Source organism: Ambystoma mexicanum, chromosome 2p (genome assembly GCF_040938575.1).
Source record: "Ambystoma mexicanum isolate Mex_15411 chromosome 2p, UKY_AmexF1_1, whole genome shotgun sequence".
In the NCBI taxonomy this organism is placed as follows: domain Eukaryota; kingdom Metazoa; phylum Chordata; class Amphibia; order Caudata; family Ambystomatidae; genus Ambystoma; species Ambystoma mexicanum.
In genome coordinates this window covers 362,827,571-362,851,947 of record NC_090923.1, presented here as the reverse complement: position 1 = coordinate 362,851,947, position 24,377 = coordinate 362,827,571, and the positions used below count along the sequence as shown (strand labels likewise).

Below are 24,377 nucleotides of genomic sequence, written 5' to 3'. Positions count from 1 at the left end.
TGTAATTTGGCCTCATAATTCTAACTGCTGTAGCAGATGAGGTGTACTAGAATCTTGTAGTAGGTGCATCACATGGATGTAGTCGAGGAAGACCACGTTTAATATTGTTTTATATTTTGTTTTTACTGTAAGTAGCACTGGTTTGTGAGCACCTGGAACAGATTGGGTTTCGCAAAGCTATTGATGAATTTTGTGGTCAGTAATGGTGGAACACTGGGGTGTCAAGGCAATGACAGAAAGTGTCACCTAATGTGCCCCCTTACTATATGGGGAACAAAATAGGTGCCAGATCAAATGGAATATATATGTCTTAACTAGCAACACTATTAGTAAATGCGGGATGGGGCTGAAACCTCGTTGCTCTCTACTCTATGTGATGTTTTAGAGACATGCTTAGTGTTATCTGTCAGAAATGTACTGTTGCACTGGGCATGCCATTTATAAAGGATATTGCATCAAGGTGCATGCATCACGCCCCAGTCGTTTTTAGCATGTGGGTGGTGTATTTGGAATAGCATAATGTAATCCCGATTGCCTAACCATCCTTCATCGCTCTGAGAGACTCCAGGTGCAAATGTGCAACACTTCGTGGCATGGGTGTAAATGCTATGTTATTTTATGTTACTGCACAATGTGCAAATGATTAAACAAAATGCACACCTCACCTGTCCCCAGTCTCCGGTTTTCCACTTTGGGCATCTTCCACCCCGACATTTCCGTTGCACGTTTGGTTTTGCAAGATGTTTGCAGTATTCATTTTCCACAGGAGCCCCTTCCTTTGCAACACAGTAAACACTTCGGGATTTATACCCACGTCCGCAAGAAACAGAACACTGCAATTTGAAAACAATAGAAACATTCACTAGCCATTGAGTCACATTCCCATTCATTACAATTTGTACATTTTTTATGTTAATGAGTGTGCTATTTTATTGACCGATTGAATAAACAGTACCTGTACAGGTGATGCAAACAGGTGCAGTCTAAATAATCACCTTAAGAGTTATGTGAACAACAGTATCCATAAAGAAATGTGAGCAAAAGAGGTGTGGCATTTTCATATATTAGCATATGCAAATACTGACTGAAATTCTGTAAAGTCCTTCACACCGTTAAATGTGTACTTAGTTTAGCTAATTAAAAAAGAGCATGTTAAGAACACAGGCACTTAAAAAAAGTTTCTGAGGACTGTTTTCTCAAAGCACCCAAATCTGAGTGCGGGTGCAAACAGCAAATACAGAGTTAACATTCGACACACTATTTACGATTTCATAGTATTACACCTGTAACGCTCTTCACTAGGCAAGTGAAGTCTAAATGCAAACACACAGACCCTTATACAAGCACACACTGACGGATAGCCATTTGGCGAGGGTGTGACAGCCGTGACATTTTTTGATTTTTATTAAAAGGACGCCTGTAATTCTGTTTCTTAAGCGGGAGCCTGATATTCAGAAACCCCTGTCATAAAACTGCATGCGGAAAGCTAGTGCATGCATGTGCCCTTGCTGCACCCGTCCCCTGACAAATGCAGCACATGCTCTTTAGTGGAACAAAGCAGGTTCAAAGATCAAATGTGCACTTCTTACAGCTGCTGTGGCCCAAAGTCACTGCAGCCAGAGGTGGCATTTTTTTTTTACTTCTGCACCTCTGTTCTAAAATATAATAATTGGTACTATCCATCTGGTGGCAGTGTTAGCTATAACAATGTCTGGTTATAGTATGGTGAATGATAAGAGCACACAATTATTAAAGCCACATACATTTAATATCATACAAGTATCTGTTCGGTGAGCTCAGACTAGCCGGGTCAGGGCTACGTGTCTATATGGTAACCTAGCTGTCTGCACTGCTGCCTGTGAGACAATAGGCAGGATGCTGTCTTCCTTTGATATCCCAGGAGGAAGGGTAACACCTCCCCCCAAGCATGGGGCTCTCGCCAGAAAATCTCCTAGGAACCCTGATTTTAAATGAGCACTCACACAAAAAAGACCAGCCTCACACCAGGGTTTTCCACTCCAAAAGGACCTTTGAAGTGCAGGTTTAGGAAGGGGGCTAAATTAGGTAGCCAGTGAGAATGAAGTGGACTTGAGGAAGGGTACCAGCAACTTACTTTTCTGTAGGGCCCTTTTAACTTGCTGTCCTGTGGAACTGGGTTTGATGCAGAAAGGTAAGGGCCACTTGTTACAGTGATATGGATGTTACCCCTTACAGCAGACTCACGTCTGTCCAATCCCCTCTTACCTTATACCTTTATAAGGAAGGTCTAGACTTTACATTTTGCCAATCAGTGTTTTGCACAAACTCTAGTACACCAATTAATCTTTGGACCATCATAAGTAGGAGGATATTCATTTGGTCCTCTGTTGGGTTGTGAAGTCCATTCCAAATTCCTTTGCTATAGAGGTGAAGACAGATGGCTTCCAAGGCAGATGAGATCTATCCCCCTAACCATCTTCGGGGAACAGTGGAGGACTGCTGTTGGACCAAGACCTCACTGTTGGCTGCACTGGAGCAAGGTCCCTGTTCAATGGACGTGAAGGATCTCCTGTAGGCACCAGCCAAGCTCCCTGGAATGGGAGTGCAATCAAAGGACATGGCTTGTCGCTGAGATGCTGGATTCGGTCTCCCAGCAACCTAGAAGATAATGAACAGCGCTGGGCTCGAATTCCCACATTGAACCGCTTGTGAGCTACACCGACCCTAGATCCCCTGCCTGTCCCAAGCTTCTTCGTGCCACATGCTGTCACTACTTAGACTGCACAGCGTTTTGGACCCAGTTGACCAGCTCAACAACCCAACACTGAATCACCACCTCAGGAAGCTACTAGAAGCTTGACGCAATGCAGTTGAGCCAAAGGTCAATAAACTACTGTGTAGAGACCCTGTCCCCAGGGTCCACATTTAGGACCATATTGATGTTTAAGTCAACATCTGCCTTTTTCTTGGAAGACATATCCTTTGAACGGTGATGTTTCTGTTTCTGTAATTGCTTCCTTGATCACCCCTGCTCAAGTACCCAAAGTGCTATTCTATACAAGTTATGCATTTTTGTGTTCTCTCCACAGGAGTAGAATTTTGCTATTTTAATCTAGTTTTTTGATTTTTGTTTTGTTTATTAAAGTATATAAATATACTTGTATAGATCTTCGATTTAACATTCTTTTATTCTGGATTCTATGCACTATTGCTGATTGGTTTGCTGCTATCAATTCACACCCCTCTTGCCCTTGTGCCATGTTACCACAAAAGGCAAAGGAGTTATACCCATTGGGCTTGTCTGTTTTACCCTTATGATTTGTATCACTGCTGGTTTAGTAGTAGTGTGGTGCTCACTACCCTGTAGCCACTACTCATCAATGTACTCCTGCAGAGAAGTAGTCATTACATCACACACAGTCCATACCACCATCCGGTCCTTTCTTCTGAATGGCATGCCTAGGGTTGGGCGATATGGATCATATGTCATATCTCAATATTTTTGGGCTGAATGGCGATATACAAAATATATCTCGATATTGTTTATGTGCGTTAAATGGTCAGTTGTTACCGCCAACTGCCTATAAGATGTCACAAACACCTTTATTTATAAGACATTGATCAAAATAAAGTGGAAATACAGAGTTCCACTTCCTGTTTGAGAATACATACAGCTGTGTAAATATCAAAATGTAAATACATCTCGGGCCGCCGGACTTGTAATGTCCTGTTGGCACCGGTAAATCAGGCGGTGGTAAAATCTTACGAGTCTGGCAGCAACCTGCCGGTAGCACCTGTAGGGTTACTGCCAGGCTCATAATGAGGCCCATTATCTTTTACACCTCAGAGTTACTTTTAGAATGTGCGGGCTAGGATAGGATTTCGGACCCAGAGCATTTTTGTATTATACATTTTGACACAGGGCAGACCCTTAGTTTAGGTTGCGGTAGGTAAATACCTGCTAGATTACGGATAGTGAGGCATTTTCCAGCCCCTTTATTATTTAATAAGTCTATAACCAAAAACATGAATACCATTCTCCTTCCTGGCTCCTCACAGTTCCTACCTATGCAAAAATCGGTTTACCTTTGGTGAGTGGAAGGGAAGTATTTCTATCTTTAAATGCTGCCGGTGCAGTGGAGTAAATCATTTTCCTTCACAAGCCCTGCTGCCGGGGAGGGTTTGTTATAAGTTAGATTTGTCCCTTTGAGGTTCCGCACCTGTTGGCTAAGGGGTCTCTCTAGATGTGCTAGTGTTTCACCCTAGCGTGTCTTTCCCCAATCTCTAACTCCAGAATCAACTGAGGATTTTGCAGGGGTGTTGCTAGGTCTGGAAAAGACCCGGGGCTACGCTAATGTCGGGACTGTCGGGACTCGGGGCTAGCTAGCCTTTTGGTTGTAGCTCCTGAAATTCTATCCGGGGCTACAACCAAAAGACCAGGGGCTATAGCCTCCTTAGCCCCCCCCCCTAGCAACGCCTCTGGGATTTTGTATTTCCAAACATGATGAATCTAGGAGATGCAGTCCCGAAAACCTTGTTTCTTTAGGAACTGGTAGTTTCTAATTAGTTATTTTATCCCTGCACACTATTATATTTAAAGTGAAAGGATAACACTTGCCTGAACCGCATCAATACAAGAGGACATGTTGAGAGGAAATGGTTGACCTTTATATTGCAATTTGGTGGTGGGGCCAGAGGAGGTCTTTTGGGATATGCAATCATGGGACGTGTAGTCCTAGTTATGCAGTTAAAGGTTTTGTTGCCTTACTGTTGTGAAAATTATAAAGAAAAGTGTTGGCATAATCCAAAGACTGCAATGGCTGCCATGCCATATGTTTATTAGAGGGAACTGCTTTCACAGAGTCAGGTATTTTTTTTAAATTCATGATCATTAGTGCTCTAGGTTAACAAATATTTCTATGCTTGACTGAGTAATGTAAATGTATTATTATTTTAAAGTGCTATGATGCGCCCACGTAGTGTCTCAACAAAACAATGTACAATAAAAGTATAACAAAACACTGCTATAAAAAGAGGGCCAAATGGAAGAAAAGTAGGAGTCCAATATAGATATAACTTTGGTGAGCATTTTATGATGGTGCAGTCTCCCTGAATGAAACACCCTTTCAAAAAGATGCAATCCCTTGGAAGACTTTAGGTTATGTGTAGTTGGCCTCTAGTGTTCAAGAAGGGTTCCTTTTTCCTCATTTATCAAGGCCTCTTGCCCTCCATCACTATGGGTATCCTTACACTCTTACCAGGGAAAGACTGCAGTTTCTACCCCCACCCTCCTTGCCCCAGGGGCCTTCTTGTGTAGGATTCTCCCCCTGTGCCCACTTGGCTCTATTTTCAGATTTCAGTCATTATAACACGCCAGCCAAAGGCCCTGTTCCTAGGCTTAGTCAAAGGTGGTTCTTAGTTTCTCACTGTTGCAACCTTCTTGTTAGCTCTAATGACTTTGAATTTACCGCCAGTATCTCCCAGCAGGATACTATCTTCCTCATTCTATTCAGTATCCTCTGGCTTATGCCAGCTGCTGGTTCAAGACCTTAGTAGGCTCCTTTTCTATTCTCTCCTGACAGTCTTACACCTCTCTCGTTCTCGCAGAGATGTCTATTTCGGCTGACCAGCTCCTGTTCTTAGCTTCATCTCACTGTGGCCTCTTTGGCTCGACTGCCTCATGTCCTCTTCTGCTGTTTTTTCTGCTTCTCCTACTACGCAACATCAACTCTCGTACCACTACAACACCAACTCTGGAATTCTGTAATAACTACCCCAGAGCATATTGGATTTTGCCGCTTTTTATATGTTGTATTGAGGACTATTTGTTCTAATTAGAGTTCACATTTGTTGGTCTGCTTCACAATTAGCCTAGGTTTGTGTAATTGGTGCATGCAAAATGTTTCCACTTCCTTTCCAGATGTATGCCCCTTCCCCCAAAACGCATTCAGGTGTTATGTTTTCCCTAATCATTCTACTCAACCAGCAATCTCGAACCAGCAGGGCTAGAACAGCCCAGCCACTATCGTGGGTTAAGCCTGAAGTGTCATAGCAGGGGGCAGCTCTAGGGCTCCACCATGCAGCCTCACTCAGGTTCAGTTCACTCTACAGCAGTATGTCCTGCATGCTCTTCTCAGTAACGGTGCCTGCTTCTCCTTGTGCACCCGTCCATGACCTGCCCTGGAGCTGGCACAGCAAACGTGCACTTGGCCCAGAGTCCTGCTCATTGAAGGGAACAGTCTTGCGATTGAGCCCAGATTAAACAGGCTGTCACCCTGTACATTGTATCCTCAGCACATCTTCTCTGTGATCTATTCTTCTTGGGGACAACTCCCCAACCTCCATCAGCCTCCCCCACCCCCATTGATGTAATATTACAGGGCACTTACCTCCTCTCATGTATTAGAAGTCACTGTGGGCATTATCTGCAGGGACAAGCTTGCATTCACTATGTTGTTCCGCTGCCAACCCTGGATCATTTTGCAGCCCCTGAACCTCACCTTCAGCCCTTCTCTGCTGCCTTGTGCCCCAGTCCCCCTCTTCCTCCTGCCATCAGCTTCCACCACATGGTGCCACATAAACTGCAAGCCTGGACACCTCACCAACTTGAAATCTCTCTGCACCAAACGTAGAATTTGGATTACCGAGGCCAAAGCTACTTAATATTCCACCACCATTGCGGCAGCCTATAACAAGAGCAAAGCCCTCCTTGAAATACTAAAGCATTGTACCAAACAATACTAAAGCATTGTACCAAACCCTCACCCAACCCTGAGGTAGTAGCAACTCTGGGAAAATGTGACAGAATCAACTTTTTTCTAAATAAATCAACAAAATCGGAGAGATCATTGAATAAAGATCCCACAGCATTAGCGCCCCCTGTAACTCAGCACGCACACTGTCCCTCTGGACTGAATTCTCTCCGCTCTCTTCACCAGAACTCCTAAAATGATTGCCTCCCTCAAGCCTACTTCCTACTCTGACGAGATCACCCCGGCCTTTATCATTAAACAATTGATGGGCTCGGCACTCAACATGCATCTCAGCATCATTAGTGCCGCCCACACAAAAGGGCCATTACAGGACACCTTCAAGACTGGTCTCAAAGGACCTCTTTTGAAAAAGCCAACCCTAGGCATCCTTGCTAACTACTGGCCCCATTAGGAACCTCCAGGTTATTGGCAAAATCTTGGAAAAAGTAGATGTTACAAAACTACTCGCCAAAATGGAATAACTTTGCCTCCTGAATGAATATCAATCACCATTCGGCCCCAAGTTTAGCATCATGGCAGCCACCATACAGGTAGTGAATGATGCCCTCCAAATCATGAATAAGGGCAAATCATGCCTCCTCGTCCTCCTTGGCCTCTCAGCTGCATTCAACACCATCGAACACCATATCCTCCTCTCCCTCCTTGCTGACAGAATGGGATTCCCTGGCACTATCCTGACTGGGTTTACATCCTACTTCTCAGTCAGACACCAGGTCGGCCAGATGAATTTGTTGTTTTATAACCAACTCCCAGTTTCCTGCTGAGTCCCTCAAGGCTCTATCCTCGCACCAATCCTTTTAAATCGTTACATGGAGTTCCTGGGCATTCTCCTCAAAGATCCCAATATAGCTATACACCAATACATGGACAATATTCAGTTGCACATGAGAATAAAAAGCCCACAGGACAACAGTCTCAGTGATTACCTAGCCATCATACCGTCTTGGACTACTTGTCCAAAAATGGCTCAATGCTATGCGCCTCGAAGGAGTTGATCAACAAGTCCTGGTAAAACGTAGACTTCACCATTGACAGCAGCCTGTCCTTCCAGAAACACATAGCCAAGAAGGGCTAAACAGCCTGTCTCCAAATCTCCACCCGTTGTAAAATCGAATCCTTCACCCCGCCGCAGGACTTTCAGAGTGTAGTGCAGGCACCTGTGGTGTTACACATCGATGGGGAAATGGTCTCCTGATGGGGCTCCCAGCTGCTCACTTGACTCCCCTAAAAGCAGCCAATCACGGAGCAGCACGTCTTTTTACGGGTGCATGGACATTTAACCGAATCACCTCGGTTCTACACAAACTACATTAGTTTCTTCGCCAGGCCAGGATACTGTTCAAGACTGTATGTATCACCTACAAAGTAGTCATGACTGGCACACCAGTGTACCTGGCAGCTAAGCTCCACATATCTGCTGGCATACGCTTTTTGCACAGCAAATCAACTAACCAGTTTTAATCACAACTCGACCCGCAAATAAGACCCGCAAACAACCCATCTGTTGTCATGCACCCACCCGCTGGAACTCGATCTCGGTATCAGCTTGGAATGCCCCAACAAATCTCCAATTTTGCAAATCTCTCAAAGCATGGCTTTTTCAACAACACCTGACCAAGAATAAATCCCAGTGGAAGCGCATACCGACATGCATACCTCAACTCACAGTACTGTGCTACTGTTAAAGGTTGCCAGCCCAAACGCTGGCTTCCCACACTCACACTGCTCTCGAACTTGGTCTGAGTTTTAAAAAATAAAATAAAAATAATAAAAAATATGTGAATGAGCCTCTTTCGGCAACATAATAATAAGCATCTTTGTTGCACTTGCGTATTTGTTAAGCAAATACTGATAATCCGGGTATCTGTAGATGAACTATGCAGCAAACAAATGCAATTCTTGGTGGCAGCAAGAAAATGTTTACCTGGGGGCAGTAGGGGAATGTGTTTTGCAGTAGCAGAGAAATTGATATTCAGGGTATCTTGGGAAGAACACAAATGTATGTCAGACTGAGATGAAGCTGAATGATTAGTGCCTGGTGTCAGTAGGGCGAATGTGAGGCAGACACAGAGGTTTACGTTTTAAACAGTACAGAATTGTTGAGATATTGTTACACAAGCGGGCCAACTAAGTGAAGTACAATGCAACAACAGGGTGGCCTCTCCTGAATATTCACTCCTGGTGCTCAGTAGTGGGTTATACTCCAGGTTCACATCCCAAGATATCTCAAGGTTTCTGATGCTATACTTATTCCTGGTCTCTGGATGCGTGTGGTTTCAGATCCTCTGCTTCTCAACATTGTTTCCAGGTTGAACCCTCCTCTCCTGGGTCTCGAGTGGCTGATGGACTCTTGCATGAAGAACCTGTGCAAAAACCATTTCAAGGAGTATATATCAATGAACAAAACCCCAGAAGGATGTTAAGCACATGTCAGTGGCAGGCTTGACTGGAATAATATGGCAAACTCCCTGAAGAGGGGTCCGGACTCTACTCCCCATCCACCCGCTTTTGTCTACCTCCTTAATAATTCCAAACAGGCTTGTGCCTAAGTGGAGCTCTCATACTCCATCTGTACCCATCTCCTTTCCTCTCCTTTTCCTCCACCTCCTCCTTTATCTCTTTGGTGCCTCGCCAGATGCTCGTAACTCCACTCACCTCAACTCACTCCTCACAGGTGTTTGGCCTACTTGATCAGCCTCCTCCACTCATCTCCTTGAATCCCTTTTGGGCTCCTCCTCCAATCTCTCTCTGATGGTCCTCCTTCCTTGTGCAACACTCTCCCTCCTGCCAGCTGGAAATCTCAAACCTCCTTTAATAGCTTCTTTGTTGCACTGAGGTTGCCTCCAACATCCTTCTCAATTCCTTCCTTCTTGCCACCACTCCTCGTCTTTCTTGTCACCTTTCTTTAGTCTCTCTCCTCGGCCTTAAAGGCCTCTTTCCTCTATCTCCACTCATCCCTTACTCCCCAAATACAATCTCCCACATCTTGAGGAAATGGCCCTTTCCTTGGGATGCCCTCCTTCCTAACAGGACCAGCTATAGCATACATTGGGTTTCCTGTGTGACTGGTATAATAAGAGTGACTTACTTTAGCTATGGGCCATTGATGCCACACAGTGCAGCAACATGGTCCAATCCCACTGGAGGCGTAGCCATCATATGGATTTGCAGCATTCTTTATTCCAAGTATGGAGCAAACCACCCACATGAAGGTTTTCCTGCCTCTTTCACAGCCTCACTGGACAGCTGCGGAAGCCGTCGAGAAGACTTCCACTCACTCTGGAATACTCATAAGCAGAGTTTGTAATTATGGGTTCTGATTATGAGAGATTTCACAATCCAGTGTGATGAATCACAGGTATTGGACCCTTCTTCCCAAGGGGGAAACTCTCCGGTGAGACTAGGGAGCTCTGCAAGACATGGGGTTGAGGCTAAATGGGATCTCACCGGGAGTGATCACGTTTTGGGGACAAGGACTCCCATTCCTGTGAGGAACTCCCTAAGGCAACTACCATAGCCACATATATGGGACTATCTTCTATGAAGCATACTATAGCTACTTCATGTTTGGCTAAAGACAATGTAAAGTGAAAATAAGGAAAATGTCTCGTCAATCAGGCATGTATTTAACTGCGTTGAGTCAGAGCAGATGGAGAGAGCTATCGCAGTGGAAGCCCTCTGACCTCCTCACGCCTTGTGGAGGTGGAGTCCAAGAAGATCGCAGAGCCTGCGAGTTTCCAAGAACCAGAGCAGCAGAGTGTGAGATGCCGTCACCCTGGTCTGCTGGACTGCAAAGGAAGCAGTATGAACAAAAGGAAAAGGAAGAGATACCTGGTAGTGGCATGACCACGCATGCAGAGGGGTGGGCAGGTTGCCTGAATAATAGAGCCGACACTACTGCCATAGGAAGTCTGAAGGCCTTCCGAGCCTCTGCGTCTGCAGACATCAGACGTCCAACGAGGAACCAGGAACAGGAAAGTGAAGAGAGTGGGAAGCAGTACCCGAGCGAGAGCCGAGCCCTGCAACCATTGCCCACATAAGAGGTATCGGGGGAATTTGGAACAACAGGAGGTTGCTAAGGAGTCATTATCTGCGGTAAGGAACTCGCCCCAGTCCTAAGGATGAAAGAATAACCAGAAAGTTGAATGATTCAAACTGTAAAAATCTAAGAGAACGAATTGCAACCCAGTAGGGAAAGTAGTTGAAGCCTGGAGAAAGTGTAACGCTGAGACATATAATGAGAAAGAGGAGACACGACTCAAAATTGAACAGGATAAATGAACAGTGAGCCTCAGAGAGAGTATCAATGGCAAAGAAAGCCTGAGAAGCTAAGCAAATAGACTGCGAAGAGCATATATGCATATATGTGGGGACAGGAGTGTGAGGAATTATTGTACGGAAAAGTACTACAAAGAGAGAACTACAGAAAGCACACGATACAAGGCTTATTTTGAGGAACTAAAACAGTTGATAAGAAAGGCGATCAAACAAGATTACACTAAGAAATATATAATGCAAAAGTTAACCTTTATATAAAAGGACTATCCAAAGCGAAGAAAACACCAAGGAAAGAAGAAACATTCTCTTGGCCTATTTACTTTAGTTATATTTAGTGGCAGGGCCAGATAGGGATAGTTAGGGCAGAGGACATATTTACTTTGGACTTCCTGACATCTGACAAGCACCTTTAGTTTCTTTAGATAGGTAGGGCATTCCCTTTAGCCATCAGGAGAGATAGGTCTTATTCTTTCATTTTAATAACGAGAGTACAGAATGTCCTCTAAGTGTCTGACTCCTTCTTCCGACCAACCAAACCGCGCAAACTGCAGAACATGCTTAGGTTTTACCAACAACAGAATCCTATTAAAGAATGGTGAATGACAAGTCCCATGTGGCAGTCCCCCAACAAAGGTTAGGATCATGGTGGGTAAGCCTGTGGCACACCATCTGAAGCCACAGAATCACACAGCACCCAGATCCCGTGAATACGCCATACTCTACCCCAAGACATAGGCAGGGGACTTTGTCACACTGGCTAGCGGAGGAAGAATTGCTATTTTAAAGGCAACATAAGAATTAGGTTCTGAGTGGCTGCAAATAAATCAGTGCCTAGGATTAGAAAAGAATGAGTCTTTTACTAGCAGTAAAGACATTACTGTTTGCTTTTCAGAAGAAGAATGGATCTTTGGGTGGATGCAGAAAACCTAGACTCTGGAGAGCACAATATAAAATGTCTATCTGAAAGTAGAAGAACAAAGGACTTACCCCAGGTAATGTTCTTTCTACAGGATGTTCCTCATCTTTGATATATACTGATATTCTGGTTGCAGTCTCTGAAACATTCTTGACAGCAAAGGGTGCTGTGCGGCATTGAGTCAATGTCCCTCAATGGTATCCATCCCTGTGCTCGAACGTGATGTTGATTATGGTATAAATAACACCAACTGCACCTGTTGCCTCAGCTCTAGTTTTTCCCTCTTTCTGCATAGCCGACTTGAGGATTACGAAAACCTGCATTGGTTTTGAAATAGAGAAGTGTATTTAAAAAATTCACCCACAGTCAGAGGGGCAGGCTGGGAGGCCGATGAGGAATCTGTGAGAGGAACATCCAGTAGTAAGAGCATTATGAGCGGTAAGTAATTTGTTCTTCTAATGGATTGTGTCCTCCCACGGATTCCTCAACTTTGATAGACTCCGATAGCAGTTTCTTAGAAGGAGGAGGTGGGTCCAGTGCATTTTTATTTTTCTTACTAGTTCATATTGTGCAAAACAGCTTTCCCAAACCTAGCATCCTGCCCCAATAAGGTGTCCAGACAGTAATGTTTTGAAAAAGTGTGTATCGAAGACTAAGTTGCAGCATTACTTATGTCCTGCACTGGTATACCTCCTTGCAGTGCCGAAGTGGTTGCCACTCCTCTGGTGGAATGTGCTCTTAGATTTTCAGGGACACTTTCCCAGCTATAGAATAACATTTGAAAATACACTGAATGATCCAACGTCACAAAGTTTGTTTAGTCATGGCCTGTCCTAGTCTGTTTCCCTTATAACCAACAAAAAGTTGATAATCTTGTCTAACGTTGGTCAACGTGGAAATGTAAAAACTTAGAGCCCCTTTTAGGGTCAAGTCTATGCAGCCTCTCTTCCTTTTTGGCAGAATGAGGTGGTGGATAAAATGCTAGATAATGTTTTGTGTCAGGTGGAATTCGGACACCTCCTTAGGAATGAGGGACGAACCTGCAAAACTACCTTCTCCCTTGAAAATATAGTGAAAGGAGGTTTACTTGATAGAACTTGTATCTCACTCACTCTGCAAGCAGAAGTGATCAGTACTAGACAGATTGTTTTGAAAGATAATAACTTGAGTGGACAGGAATTGAGAGGTTTAAATGGAGCTTCAATCAAAAATGTTAGTACCAAGTTCTGATCCCAAGCCGGTACCATGAAAGAGATGAGTAGGAAAATAGTTGTTAGTCCCTAGGGAAACTGAATCACAGTGGGCATTTCAGAATAGGAGCTTTGTTCTGGCGTGCATTTAAAGATCGATAATGCTGCCAGGTATCCCTTGACAGTAGCAATCTGTAGCCCCTGGTAGGCCAGGAGCAGCAAAAAAGAAAGCACTGCAGGTGTATTACAAGTGGAAGAATCAATATCATTAGCTATACACAAGCAGCAAAACCTATTCCAATGGCATCAATATAGTGCTTTTGCTGCTGGTCTTCTGGCCGAAAGCAACACCACCATCACGTCTTCTGGGAGTTCCCAATCTTTGCATCTTAACTTTTCAGAAACCAGAAGTGAAGGTTCAGAGTTCTGATTTCTGGGTGAAGAAGAAGGCCTCTGTCATGTGACATTAGGCCACTCTCTCGGGAAGAGGGAGTGCAGGGCATAATAACATGTCTATAAGGTTCAGGTACCACGTCCTTCTGGCCCAATCAGAATCATGGATTTCAGGTCAATCAGAATCATGGATTTCCCGAACTTGCTCAATCTCCTGATGACCTGAGGAATGACCGGGACTGGTGGGAATTAATCTAGGAGTAGGAATTCCCACTCCACTATGAACGCGTCCCCCAGAACTCCTCTCTGAGTACATTCCCTGGAGCAGAATAGGTCGCATTTCTGTTGATACTGGATGTTTCTGTTGATACTTGAGAGTATCCCCAAAGGCCGAAGATCTCTAGAAGGACTTCTGGAGCTCGTGGAAGACTGTGCCCTACCTGCTCAGAGCGTCGGCCATCGTGTTCTTTTTTCTGGCTAAGTGAAAAGTCAATAAAGAGATTCTGTTTTGCAGGGCCCAAAACTAGAGCTGCATTACCCTCCCTGCACAGTGATAGTGACCCTACACCTCCTCTCTAATTAAGGTTATGCATGGCCACTGTGTTGTCCATCGTTATCAGGATGTTCTTCCCCAGTATGGACAGCAAAAAGGCCATCAGCGTTAGTCTGATGGCCCTCATCTCTAAAAGGTTTATGTGTAGTATGGATTCTAAAGGGTAACAAAGACTGCTGATCGTAAGATTGCTCTGATGAGCTCTCCCTCCCGTGAGGGAAGAATCCGTGACCACTGTTACCTCCGGCCACGGTTGCCAAAAAGGTTCCCCTTTCATCACATTCTCCATACAGGCCCTCCAAATGAGATCCTGTGCAGCCTTGTTCGGGACCTGAAGAAGGTCTGTCATCCTGCCAGAGAACTGTGACCATTTGGATCTTAGAGCCCACTGGATGGACCTCATCCTTAGGCGGGCATCTGGCACCAGGAAAATACAGGAGGCCATTAGGCCCAGCAACCTCAGAAAGTCGAACGTCAGTAGATGTTAGACATTTTGAAATCTCATCACCATCTGCAAGAAGCCTTCCCTGAGTTAAGTCTACCCAATGAATTGTAGCTTTTGGGAAGGTGTCACCTGGGACTTCTTGAAGCCCAGTTTGTGGAGAGAGTGACAAGTGCTTTTTTCAAATGTTCCAGAGCCTGATCAGCCAATCGTGTAGGCTAGGAAAGATGTGAATTCCTCCCTTCCTTAGATCCGCTGCCACCACCGCCATGAACTTGGTGAAGACCCTCTGGGTGCAGGTTAGCCCAAAAGGCAGTACTCGAAACTGATAGTGAGAACTGCCAGTGGCAAACATCAGGTACTTTATATGCTTGGGATTTATAGGCACATGAAAGTTATCATCCTGAAGATCGAGTGACACCGTCCAATCATGGAGTCAAAAGGCCTCGAGGAACTGCAAGAGAGTGACGATCTTGAATCTGTCCTTCCTGCGGACCTTGTTCAAGCGTCCCAGGTCCAAGATGGGTCGCAGTCCTGAGTCTTTCTCGGGAACCAGAAAATAGGTGGAGTACAAACCTTGGAATCACTCTGCTACAGGTATACTTTACACGTCACCTTTCTCCAGCAGGGAGAGAATCTCCTGCAAAAAAGGAGAGGGTCTGGCTCTTGAGATGTTGTGTCAACCTGCTTCCCAACTGAGTCCTGTGCTCAAAACGCTTAGAGGTTTTAGGGCTGTGGCAAATGGTAGAAAGGAGGTGAGTGGTCCTTCCTTCATGGCTCCTAGAGCCACATGAAAATCTCCTTTGCCCTCTTTGGGCAGGCTGAACTCTACCTCCTTCTCCAAAAAAAGAGTAGAAGCAAAAAGAACACCCTCTCCAAGCCTGGGAAGGCAGACGCTGCTGCTGCTGTGGCTAAAGGATGTCTGCTCCGAAAGATTCTGCAGCTGCCTTAGAAGCCCGAAGCTACTGTAAACGGTCAGCAGACTTTGATCCAAAAAGATTGTACCCATCAAAGGGAATGTCTAAAAGTCTCTACTGGATGTCAGGAGCAAATCCAGAATTGCGCAGCCATGCAAACCTCCTGATGACTGCACTTGAGCCTATGGAACGACCAAAGTAGTCTGAAGCATCAACACCTAATTGAAGTGATTAGCAAGCTGTCTCTTTGCCATCACTAATGATGTTGTTGAAACCATCCCTTATCTCTCCATCTGGTATGTTATCTGCTGCCTTAGAAATTACATTCCACAGGGTAAATGTATATTTTACCCATGCGCAAGATGCATTGATGGCCTTAAGGGTCATGCTCCCAGCAGAGAACACCCGTTTTACTAACATGTCATAATTCTTGTCATCCTCATCAGGTGGGATGGTTGTGTAAGCAGCTGCGCTAAGGCAGTAGTGGAGGTAGCCACCTGTAGCACCAAACATTCTGGAGAATGGTATCTGGAGAGGAAGTCAGGGTAAATAGATAAAGGTCTACATTTCCTCACCAATTCCTTATTTACAGATTGAGTGGTGTTGGGCGTTCCCCCAAGGTGGTATTCTTGAGAGCTGAATGAAAGGGCATCACAGGCACCTTTAGAGGGCCATTATCAAGGATGTACGTGAGGCAATCTTGAACAATGTCCTTTGCAGGACATCCCCAGTCCAAAGCTTCACTAACCCTATTCATAACTGTCCTGTATGCTGCACTTGGATGAGCAGTTATATCAGGTGTGGCGAATTCCACTTCAGGGGAAGTGTCTAAACTACTGGCTTCTCTAAGGCAAGTATCCAAGTCCTCCAAATGAGATTGATCTGAAATCAGCTCCCTGCCAAAACGTTCATACCCAAAGGGTGCAATGTCGCCATCGTACTCGTCTTCCTCAAAGATGGATCCAAAAGACTGGAAAAAGTATTTCTTTGATTACGGCTTAAAATTGCAAGTTAGATTTGAGGTTCACATCAATGTCTGACGTGTAGTCCTTCCTTTCTTACCTTCCTCACCTTCCGCCAGAAGCTCAATGTCTCTAGAGCTCTGGTCCTCTCCAGGCTAGACTACTTTAACAGCCTCTTCCTCAATCTGCCTCTTTCTTCGCTCTGTCCTTTTCAATTAATACAGAATAGGGCTGTGAGGCTTATCTTTGGTCTCAAGCCCTGGGGTACCATATCTCTCCAGCTCTAAAATCTCTCCACTCGCTCCCATTTGCTGCAAGGATCAAATTCAAGACCCTTTGCATCATCCACAAGGCTGTCTGGGGCCTGGGTCCACGCTACCTGCAACTCTCTCCACTAAATACTCTCCTTCCAGATCCCTTCGATCTTCTAGCTCCAACTCTCTGCTGACCAAACGCTTCTCCAAGGCAGATCTCTCTCCTCAGCTAGCTCCCTCCTATGGAACAGCCTCCCTCTCTCTGTCTTGGACCGGACCACCCCAAGTTCCACAAACATCTCAAGACCTTTCTCTTCTCCTCCTTCCCGCTCCCCCTCCCTTGCTAACCATCCCCATTGTCGCTGAGATTGGCGGCCTGGTCCATCAAGAGTCCAATAGGGTCCTGGCCTCCTGCACAATCTCCGCCTGCACATTCCCTGCACTGTCCCCTGGCCCACACCCACCTGATGGGTAGTTTGTCTCCGAACTGCACTTACCTGTTGGGCATTAGACCTCCCTCTTCACCTGGGATGTCTCTGCCCATGCACTTATCTTTTGCCTCCCCAACGGTCACCTCTGGCACTTCCTGCCCTAGGGGATCCTAATAGCACTTACTCCTACATAACCCCCTTCTTATCCTTTTTTCTTTCACTGCACTTGCATGCCCTGAATGTCACAAGGCATAGTAGTACCGCTGTCCGTTTCTATTTATTGATTGTGAATTTCATTGTGTATTTGCTCCCTTGTTCCCTTCCCCTTGTGTCTTGTATAGTCATCTTAAAAATACCCAATAAATAAATAAAATAAATCCTTTGATAATGAACATACTGTAGCCTTTGGCTTAGAGGCTGTCCCTGTGGTCGACACTGTTGAGGCTACTTGAGTAGGCATCTCATAGGTTTTCTGACTCGGGTTAGTGGGTGCGTAGGTCGAAGCCTTCGATTCCCTGCTGGCTTTTCAAGGCATGGTGGGATCGTTATCATTTTTTGGATCTTTCGAGGGACCAGGAGGGTCTGCCTTCAAAAACACTTCCATAATTTTCTGATTTAATTTTTCCCAATTGGCTGTTGAGGCAGACTTATCTGGGAAATGTATCTGTCTCTTGTCGTGCGAGGAGTCGGAAGACGAAGTATGATAGCGTCTCTTTTGTGATCTTTTCTGTGAAGACGAGGACGAAGAATGACACATATCGCTCCTAGACTCCAACCACTTGGAGTGTTTGGAATGTTTCTTAGGGCTCTCAGGTTTTCTACCTTCTCTATTTCAAGTCCTTGGTAGTCATCGACTGGCAGGTGCCGCACTCGATGACTTCCTTCTCCTTAGTGAGTCACCAGAGGCATATCCTGTGCGGATATGTGATCGACATCTTCTAGTCACAGTCTGCACACTTTTTAAAACCTATTTTCGGAGTAGAAATACTCATAAGAATTCAAAGAAATACCTAGAAAGAATTGCTGAAGCAAGTCGAACCTTTCCAAGAGCATGCTGTACATGTGGAAAAACAGAACTAAGGCAACGGGCGCAGTGTGTGATATTTATACCATCATCGACATCATATCCAAGCACGGGATTAATACCATTGAGGGACATCGACTCAGTGTCGCACAGCACCCTCTACTGTCAAAATGTCTTTGAGACTGCAAACAGGATATCAGTGTATATAAAAGATGAGAAATACGTGGGAAGACACAATCCATTAGAAATTAGTATTTGGGTGGCAGTCTAAGGATATGCGACAAGCACAATCAGGTTAATTAGTGTCTGGGGGCTGCAGAAAAGGGAATATTGGAGGATTAGTAGTAGCAGAAGTCATTTATATAGCGCCTTTAGCCCATTAATATGGCCTAAATGCTCTTGTGGTGGGAACGCCCTTGAGCACCGAAGTCCAAGGTGTGTGAAAATTGTGTGAAGGCTAGAATGTGTGTGTGCATTTGGCCAGGATAAGGAGTTATAAGGGCTGGGTGGACTCCAAAAGCTTTCCATGAAGTCAAGCATATGGATGGGAGTTGAGTTTAGGAGAGGGGGAGTATGTGTGATAGCAAGGAAGAGTTGTTAGGTGACCAGCAAGACCAAATATTGTCGTAGGTTGTTGCTGCATTCTGATGGAAAGAGGTGTTGTGAGTTGTGTTTAAGCTATAACAAGGGGGTTGTCCTACCCTCTATGAATCTAAGGAGTGCACTAAATGAATCAAATGCACACTGGTTTTTAGACCCTTTTGGGTGCCCATACAATTTGGGCAACTGTTGTTGGAAATAACATGCTTGCTGTTGACAAACACATATCTCAAAATCATATAAGAATTTCAGCTTTTAATTATTAATTTGCTGATGCATTTTTCTTTATGCAAAGATTGTGAGTTGTGTTTAAGCCAGGGGGGTAGCGGTATGTGTACAGCAAGACCAAATTATGCCATAGTAGTCGCTGCATTCTAATGCATGTGGGTGGGTAACCATGCCTGTGGCCGAAAGTCAATGAAGAAGTGCATGCATACATACCTTGAGGCTCGGACGGAGTCTAGTCTTTGAAGTAGTTGGGTGCTAAGGTCACCTATAAAAGGCTACATTATCTTAGCATTGATTAGAGTAATGGCAATTGGGTAGTCAGCAGAAGAATGAGTATCAGCCTTAACATTAATGTGTGCCTCACATCAGTGGTCCATGCGGAAGCTGAATGAGTGCTTAAGTGGCAAAAGAAGAAAAAAAGCCCTGCAGTTGAACAAAAGAGGTATGGGCCGCAGCAGGGTTAAGTGTGTCGGGATGGCATGCAGGGAACTGACTGTACGACTGTAAGAAAGCAAACACTTTTCATCTATGGGCATCAGAAGAATGAGAATTTGGTAGGCAGTTGCCACTCTAGTTTATGTGCCCACTTATCACTGGGTTATTGTTGAAGCACAACATGATGGGAATGGAAGTATTACTGTTGTTGACCTGATGTAAATTTGTTTCTGATATAAACAGTACTTTTTTGTCTCAAATAAAATAGAAACACAAATAACTAAAAATGCATTTCACACCCACTTGTAAAAACATCAGGAACTCATGGGATTCATTTTCACCCTGATCTGTGCGTTCCACAACCCGTTTTGCAGCACCTTAACTAATGAAGGAGAAATAGATAACATTATTGGTCCAGGGTGAGGAAAATGAGGATACTAAGCTGGCCTCTCTAGACAGGAGCCCGTCTATGCAAAGGACTTATGTAAGAAGAGGTAGTGAGTGGCAGGGAGCGACTGTACAGGAAAAGTGGTCAGCAGAGAGGAGAAGGCACATGATATTGGTTTGGGATTACAGTGCAGAGAAGAGACCAGCAAGAACATGTCTGTAGGCCAGGAGAAGGGTGGGGGTCTGGGATTTGTGCCTCTGTCATAGGTTATGGTGCATGTTTGTTTTTTGGGTAATATATCACAGGTGATGCAAGGCAGAGGATGGGGCCAGGAAGTGTGAATGTGCTTCCATGATAGAGTTGGCCAAAGAGAGTCAAAAGTGCATATTGAAGGGAAGAAATAGCATTTCCAATGGAAGAGGCATGAACAGGGAGTACAATGTATCTGAGAGAGAGGAGAAGAAATAGAGAGAAAGGGGGTAATTGACAGTGATTGTGTGAGACAGTCAAATATGAAGATTACAGAAAAATAAATAAAAGATCCCAAAGTTACCCTTAGAATAACCATGTGTTCTCGCATAGCACTATTCGGGCTGTAATTTTCAATATGAATTCATAACCATTCTAAATTCAATCCTGAATGTTCAATTTAACTCTCGTAGTCATATCAGACATAATTTTTCATAAAACAAATGTATTAAGTGAAGCAGTGCTATTAAATGGGTCTATTGTGGCCAATGCATTTCGGACTTCGTCCGTCGTCAGGGCAAAACCCTTTATGTGAATCTTTCCACAAGTCAACTGCGCTTCACATACAATTGCTAGAAGCCATTCACTTTCATAGCTGTTCCCCTTGCTTCCTGAATATTCCTGCCAACGTGCGGGAGTTACGAGCAGCAAGGTACCTGTCTGCAAGAGGCCAGTGGTGGGAGTGCAAGGTTTCAGGTTATTTTGCCCTTTAAGGCCTACTCCCCTCTTCACCCGACTAACTGACGCACCGCTAAAACACCCTACACCTTTGAACTAAATTTCCCACAGACAGCCTTCACAGGTCCAGCTGTTTTCACATCAAGATAAATGGGTCATTACTAAACTATCTTCTTCAGCCATTTCACACTCGTTAACACCAGCGTCTAACCAGACCCAGCGCATTGTAGTGTATCACATATTGGACTTTTTGCCTGTGGAAGAAATACTCCATATTATCCTCACCAAACCAACAGAAAGCAGAGTGGCACACATGAACCGGGTACTTCGACCTATACCCATCAACATCACAGGTTTCACACCTACCTCTCGCGCTTTCCCAGCGACAAACCCATTCACCTTTACTTACAGAGCCGTGTGAAGTGAGTCCAACAACAGTGGAAGGGAGCTATAAAAAACACATTCAGTTTAAGCAAACACAGATACCGGAAAAAGAAGGAATTTGTAATATTAGACTGTAGTAGAGAAACTTCAATCCTTTGGCCTGAAGCTACTCAGACAAAATCTTAAGAAGAACAAGGAGAGAGTCAGACACACCAGAAGCATAGAAACAGTAGTGATTGACCACAAAAGCAAGGTTTTCTAAACCCCTTGGTCGATGGTCACATAATCTTTATAGGTCAAACACAATCCTTTCTGGGATGAAAAATGCCTCTTAGTGCTATCAATTGGTTTGCCTGGTAAATGCTCAAAGTATTGTTCAAACAACTGCAATCAATCCTGATATACAAAAACAGAAGAGAAGCCGTGTTTCCACAAGCATAATACAATGTAAAATGATCCTTATAACTAGGAAGAGGGTTTACACATTTGTCAGTCGTTGGTCAGTGCACCTTTCTGGTCAATGATAACTTGCAAGGCTGCAAAATGACTTCCATATCTAACCAATAGCCGCCTGATAAACGATCAAATCACAAAACAATTGCAATCTCTCATTGAAGCAAGGGCAAGTAATACAAACATCTCCCAGGAGATGGTTGGGCTCGCTTCAAGTAGAAACCGTGACGCCAGAGCTCCAACATGAATCAGAGTTTAGATGGTTGTTGTCATGCCACGTGGCAAGGTCGCCATGCCTTCCATTATGAGCCATGCAGGCTGTAGTCTGTGCTTTCATTGGAATCTACAGTTGTGCTCACCATGCACTTCTATTTGGGGTGTTTCCTTAAATTCAAATAATGTTAAATAGCAAAAAGTGCTTTTAATAAATTTAAGGTGCTGGGGAGATAACAGTCAACCCTGGCATATGGATTGTGAGATAAATGCAAACAAGATAAGTTCCAAATGGAGGAACTCCCGTCCCCTTCACACTTTCACAAGCTCAAAGAATGAGCCTAACAATCTAGATTAATTTTTGTACATACTACAAGTGTGTAATATTAATGAGCTTTTTCAATTGTATTCATTTATAAATGCAACCAATTTGTGATCCTTAATGATACACATCAAGACATAATTTTTAGAGAATAATTTTTCTTCATTTGCAGTTTTATTTTTCAATTGTTCATAAGTGGCCCAATGCGTTTCGAGAAATTCATCTCTTCTTCAGGGGCATATTCAATATTTCAATAAATCACATTTAAAGAGAAATTTCAAAAAGACATACAATTACTTGTTTTGTAAACTCTTATACAATTCATTATGTCAGCAGTTATAATCCATAAACTAAGGTATAATCAATTTGTGTCCTGAATCCATCTCTTAAGTACATAATAAATCCACAATTTGCAAACATATTTACTCGGTATTAGACCTCATCGAGAGTCTTCAATTAAGGTATGTTGGTTGGAGTATCACCTATTTGGGTATTGGAAGCTCACAACAGTCACTGTCACAAAAATAGAATCAGGTTCTCAGACTAAAACATGTAACCTGATGTTGGATGAGGGTTACCAGACACTTATAACTTTTTTTTCTTCTTTTCAGCGATACATCTATGCCTTCTCATTACATTTGATGGTGAGTGGTGCTAAAACCATTAATGATTATTGTTTTCAATGTCCTCTCTTAATTATTGTGTTCTCATTACTCTCAGTGCCATAGATGATACATTGTCCACAGCTTTTGCTCAAGAGTATGTTTAGCCATCCTCCCTTTGAAGAAGTGCGCTATATAAGAGTCTTTAGTGGAAGACCTTCCTTTTTTCTCATCAATACTTATCGGTACAGTCTAAGGAAAAGTCAGATTTGGATGTTAAGTTTTAGGAAGACATCAGTAAGTGGAAGATCTTACCCTTTGAGTAGGTTTAAAAACACCAAAACGTTCGCAAGTGGCTACTAGAAAATTGGCTGGAAGGATGCAAACGAAGGTAAGACACCCATGTGGCGGTTGATTAACACAGATGCGGTAATCTATGAAAAAAACAATGTATTGATAAAGGTATATTAAAAGAATAATAAGTAGGTTGGAGTAATCCTAAATCAGAAAGGATTTGGGGAGACCCAGGTCCTAAATTAGCTAGCGCTTACCTCATAGAGTAGTTTCTGTAAGTAGAAAGAGCTTCTCATGCCCGTTCCTGTGTTTGGTATGATTCCTAAAATGGTAGTCTTAAATAGCGGCGCTTAGAGGTGATGTCAACACGTTATTACGTGACTTGACGTCACCCATGTAAACACTGACGGCTGTGCGTGCGGATTCATATAAAAAGGTGTTGTAATGATTAATAATGGACCAATAGATACTCCAATTAAAGGAAGGTAGGTAATGCTAAGACGTTACATCACCCATGTAAACAGATTTGCGTCACCCTTGTAAATGCTGAAGTCCGTGCGTGCAGATATTTAAAAAAGTTTGTGATTATTAAAGGATGGACTAACGGCAATCCTGATTCCATAATGGTGGTTAATATTGGGTGTCCCGGTAGACACAGACTATGGTTCATCGTCGTAAGTAATGAGTAAAAAGTAAAAAATGGAGGACCTAGAGTCCATGTCTGTGCATAATGATGGGGTGAGAATAATAAAGATTCAAAGGGTCAAAGGGTGATGATAATTCCTAAGGAAAAGGGATTCTGTATGACATTGATGACCTTCTTAACGGGGGAAAAAGAGAGAACCCCTCTAGTACAATAAAGTGCAGAAAGATGGTACAGACCAGTGTGGTCTACCTGTGGTAGTGCTCATTAATCTAAAGGATTTATTGTGGATTCCCAAAGAGAAACTAAGTATACCATATATTCTCAGTGGCTCAAAATACTCAAGTATGGGATTTCTGATTCAAAAGAGCGTAATAGCATTCTGTATACGTGGCTAACATGATCACATCTGTGTACATTCTGGACAACATAGTCTGGGTGCACCGTTATTCTCATGTTCTGTCTTAAAATAGTGAGATTTACAGTCTAAATGGTCCTAGTTGCCATACTTCAATCCAGAAATTACATATTCTGATATACAATACATAATGGAGGGTATTTTCTAGACAACATAGTTTGAGTGTGCCGTTGTTTTTGTGTTCTGTCTCATAATAGTGAGACTTACAATCTAGATGGTCCTAGTCACAATGTTTCAAACACGTCATTACATTATAGCTCATTATATCACTTAGATATTGACTTTGACACTTCCAGTGCTTTGAATACCTGCAACCATAAATGGTTACCTCTTAATTATTTATTATTTATTTGTTGGA

At 43.7% G+C, this 24,377-nt stretch overlaps 1 protein-coding gene and 1 long non-coding RNA gene across 2 annotated transcripts in view; one reads left to right on the top strand and one right to left on the bottom strand.

Annotated features, from left to right (window-relative positions):
- ADAMTS9 (ADAM metallopeptidase with thrombospondin type 1 motif 9) overlaps positions 1–24,377 on the bottom strand; it is a 1,221,593-nt gene that overhangs the window by 345,278 nt on the left and 851,938 nt on the right. Inside the window, exon 29 of the mRNA XM_069643707.1 lies at positions 666–833. Coding sequence (XP_069499808.1) covers positions 666–833 — 168 coding nt within the window. The remainder of the gene's footprint in view (positions 1–665; positions 834–24,377) is intronic.
- Positions 1–24,377, top strand: part of LOC138566429 (uncharacterized) — a 195,538-nt gene that overhangs the window by 32,199 nt on the left and 138,962 nt on the right. The gene's annotated exons all lie outside the window — the stretch shown is intronic.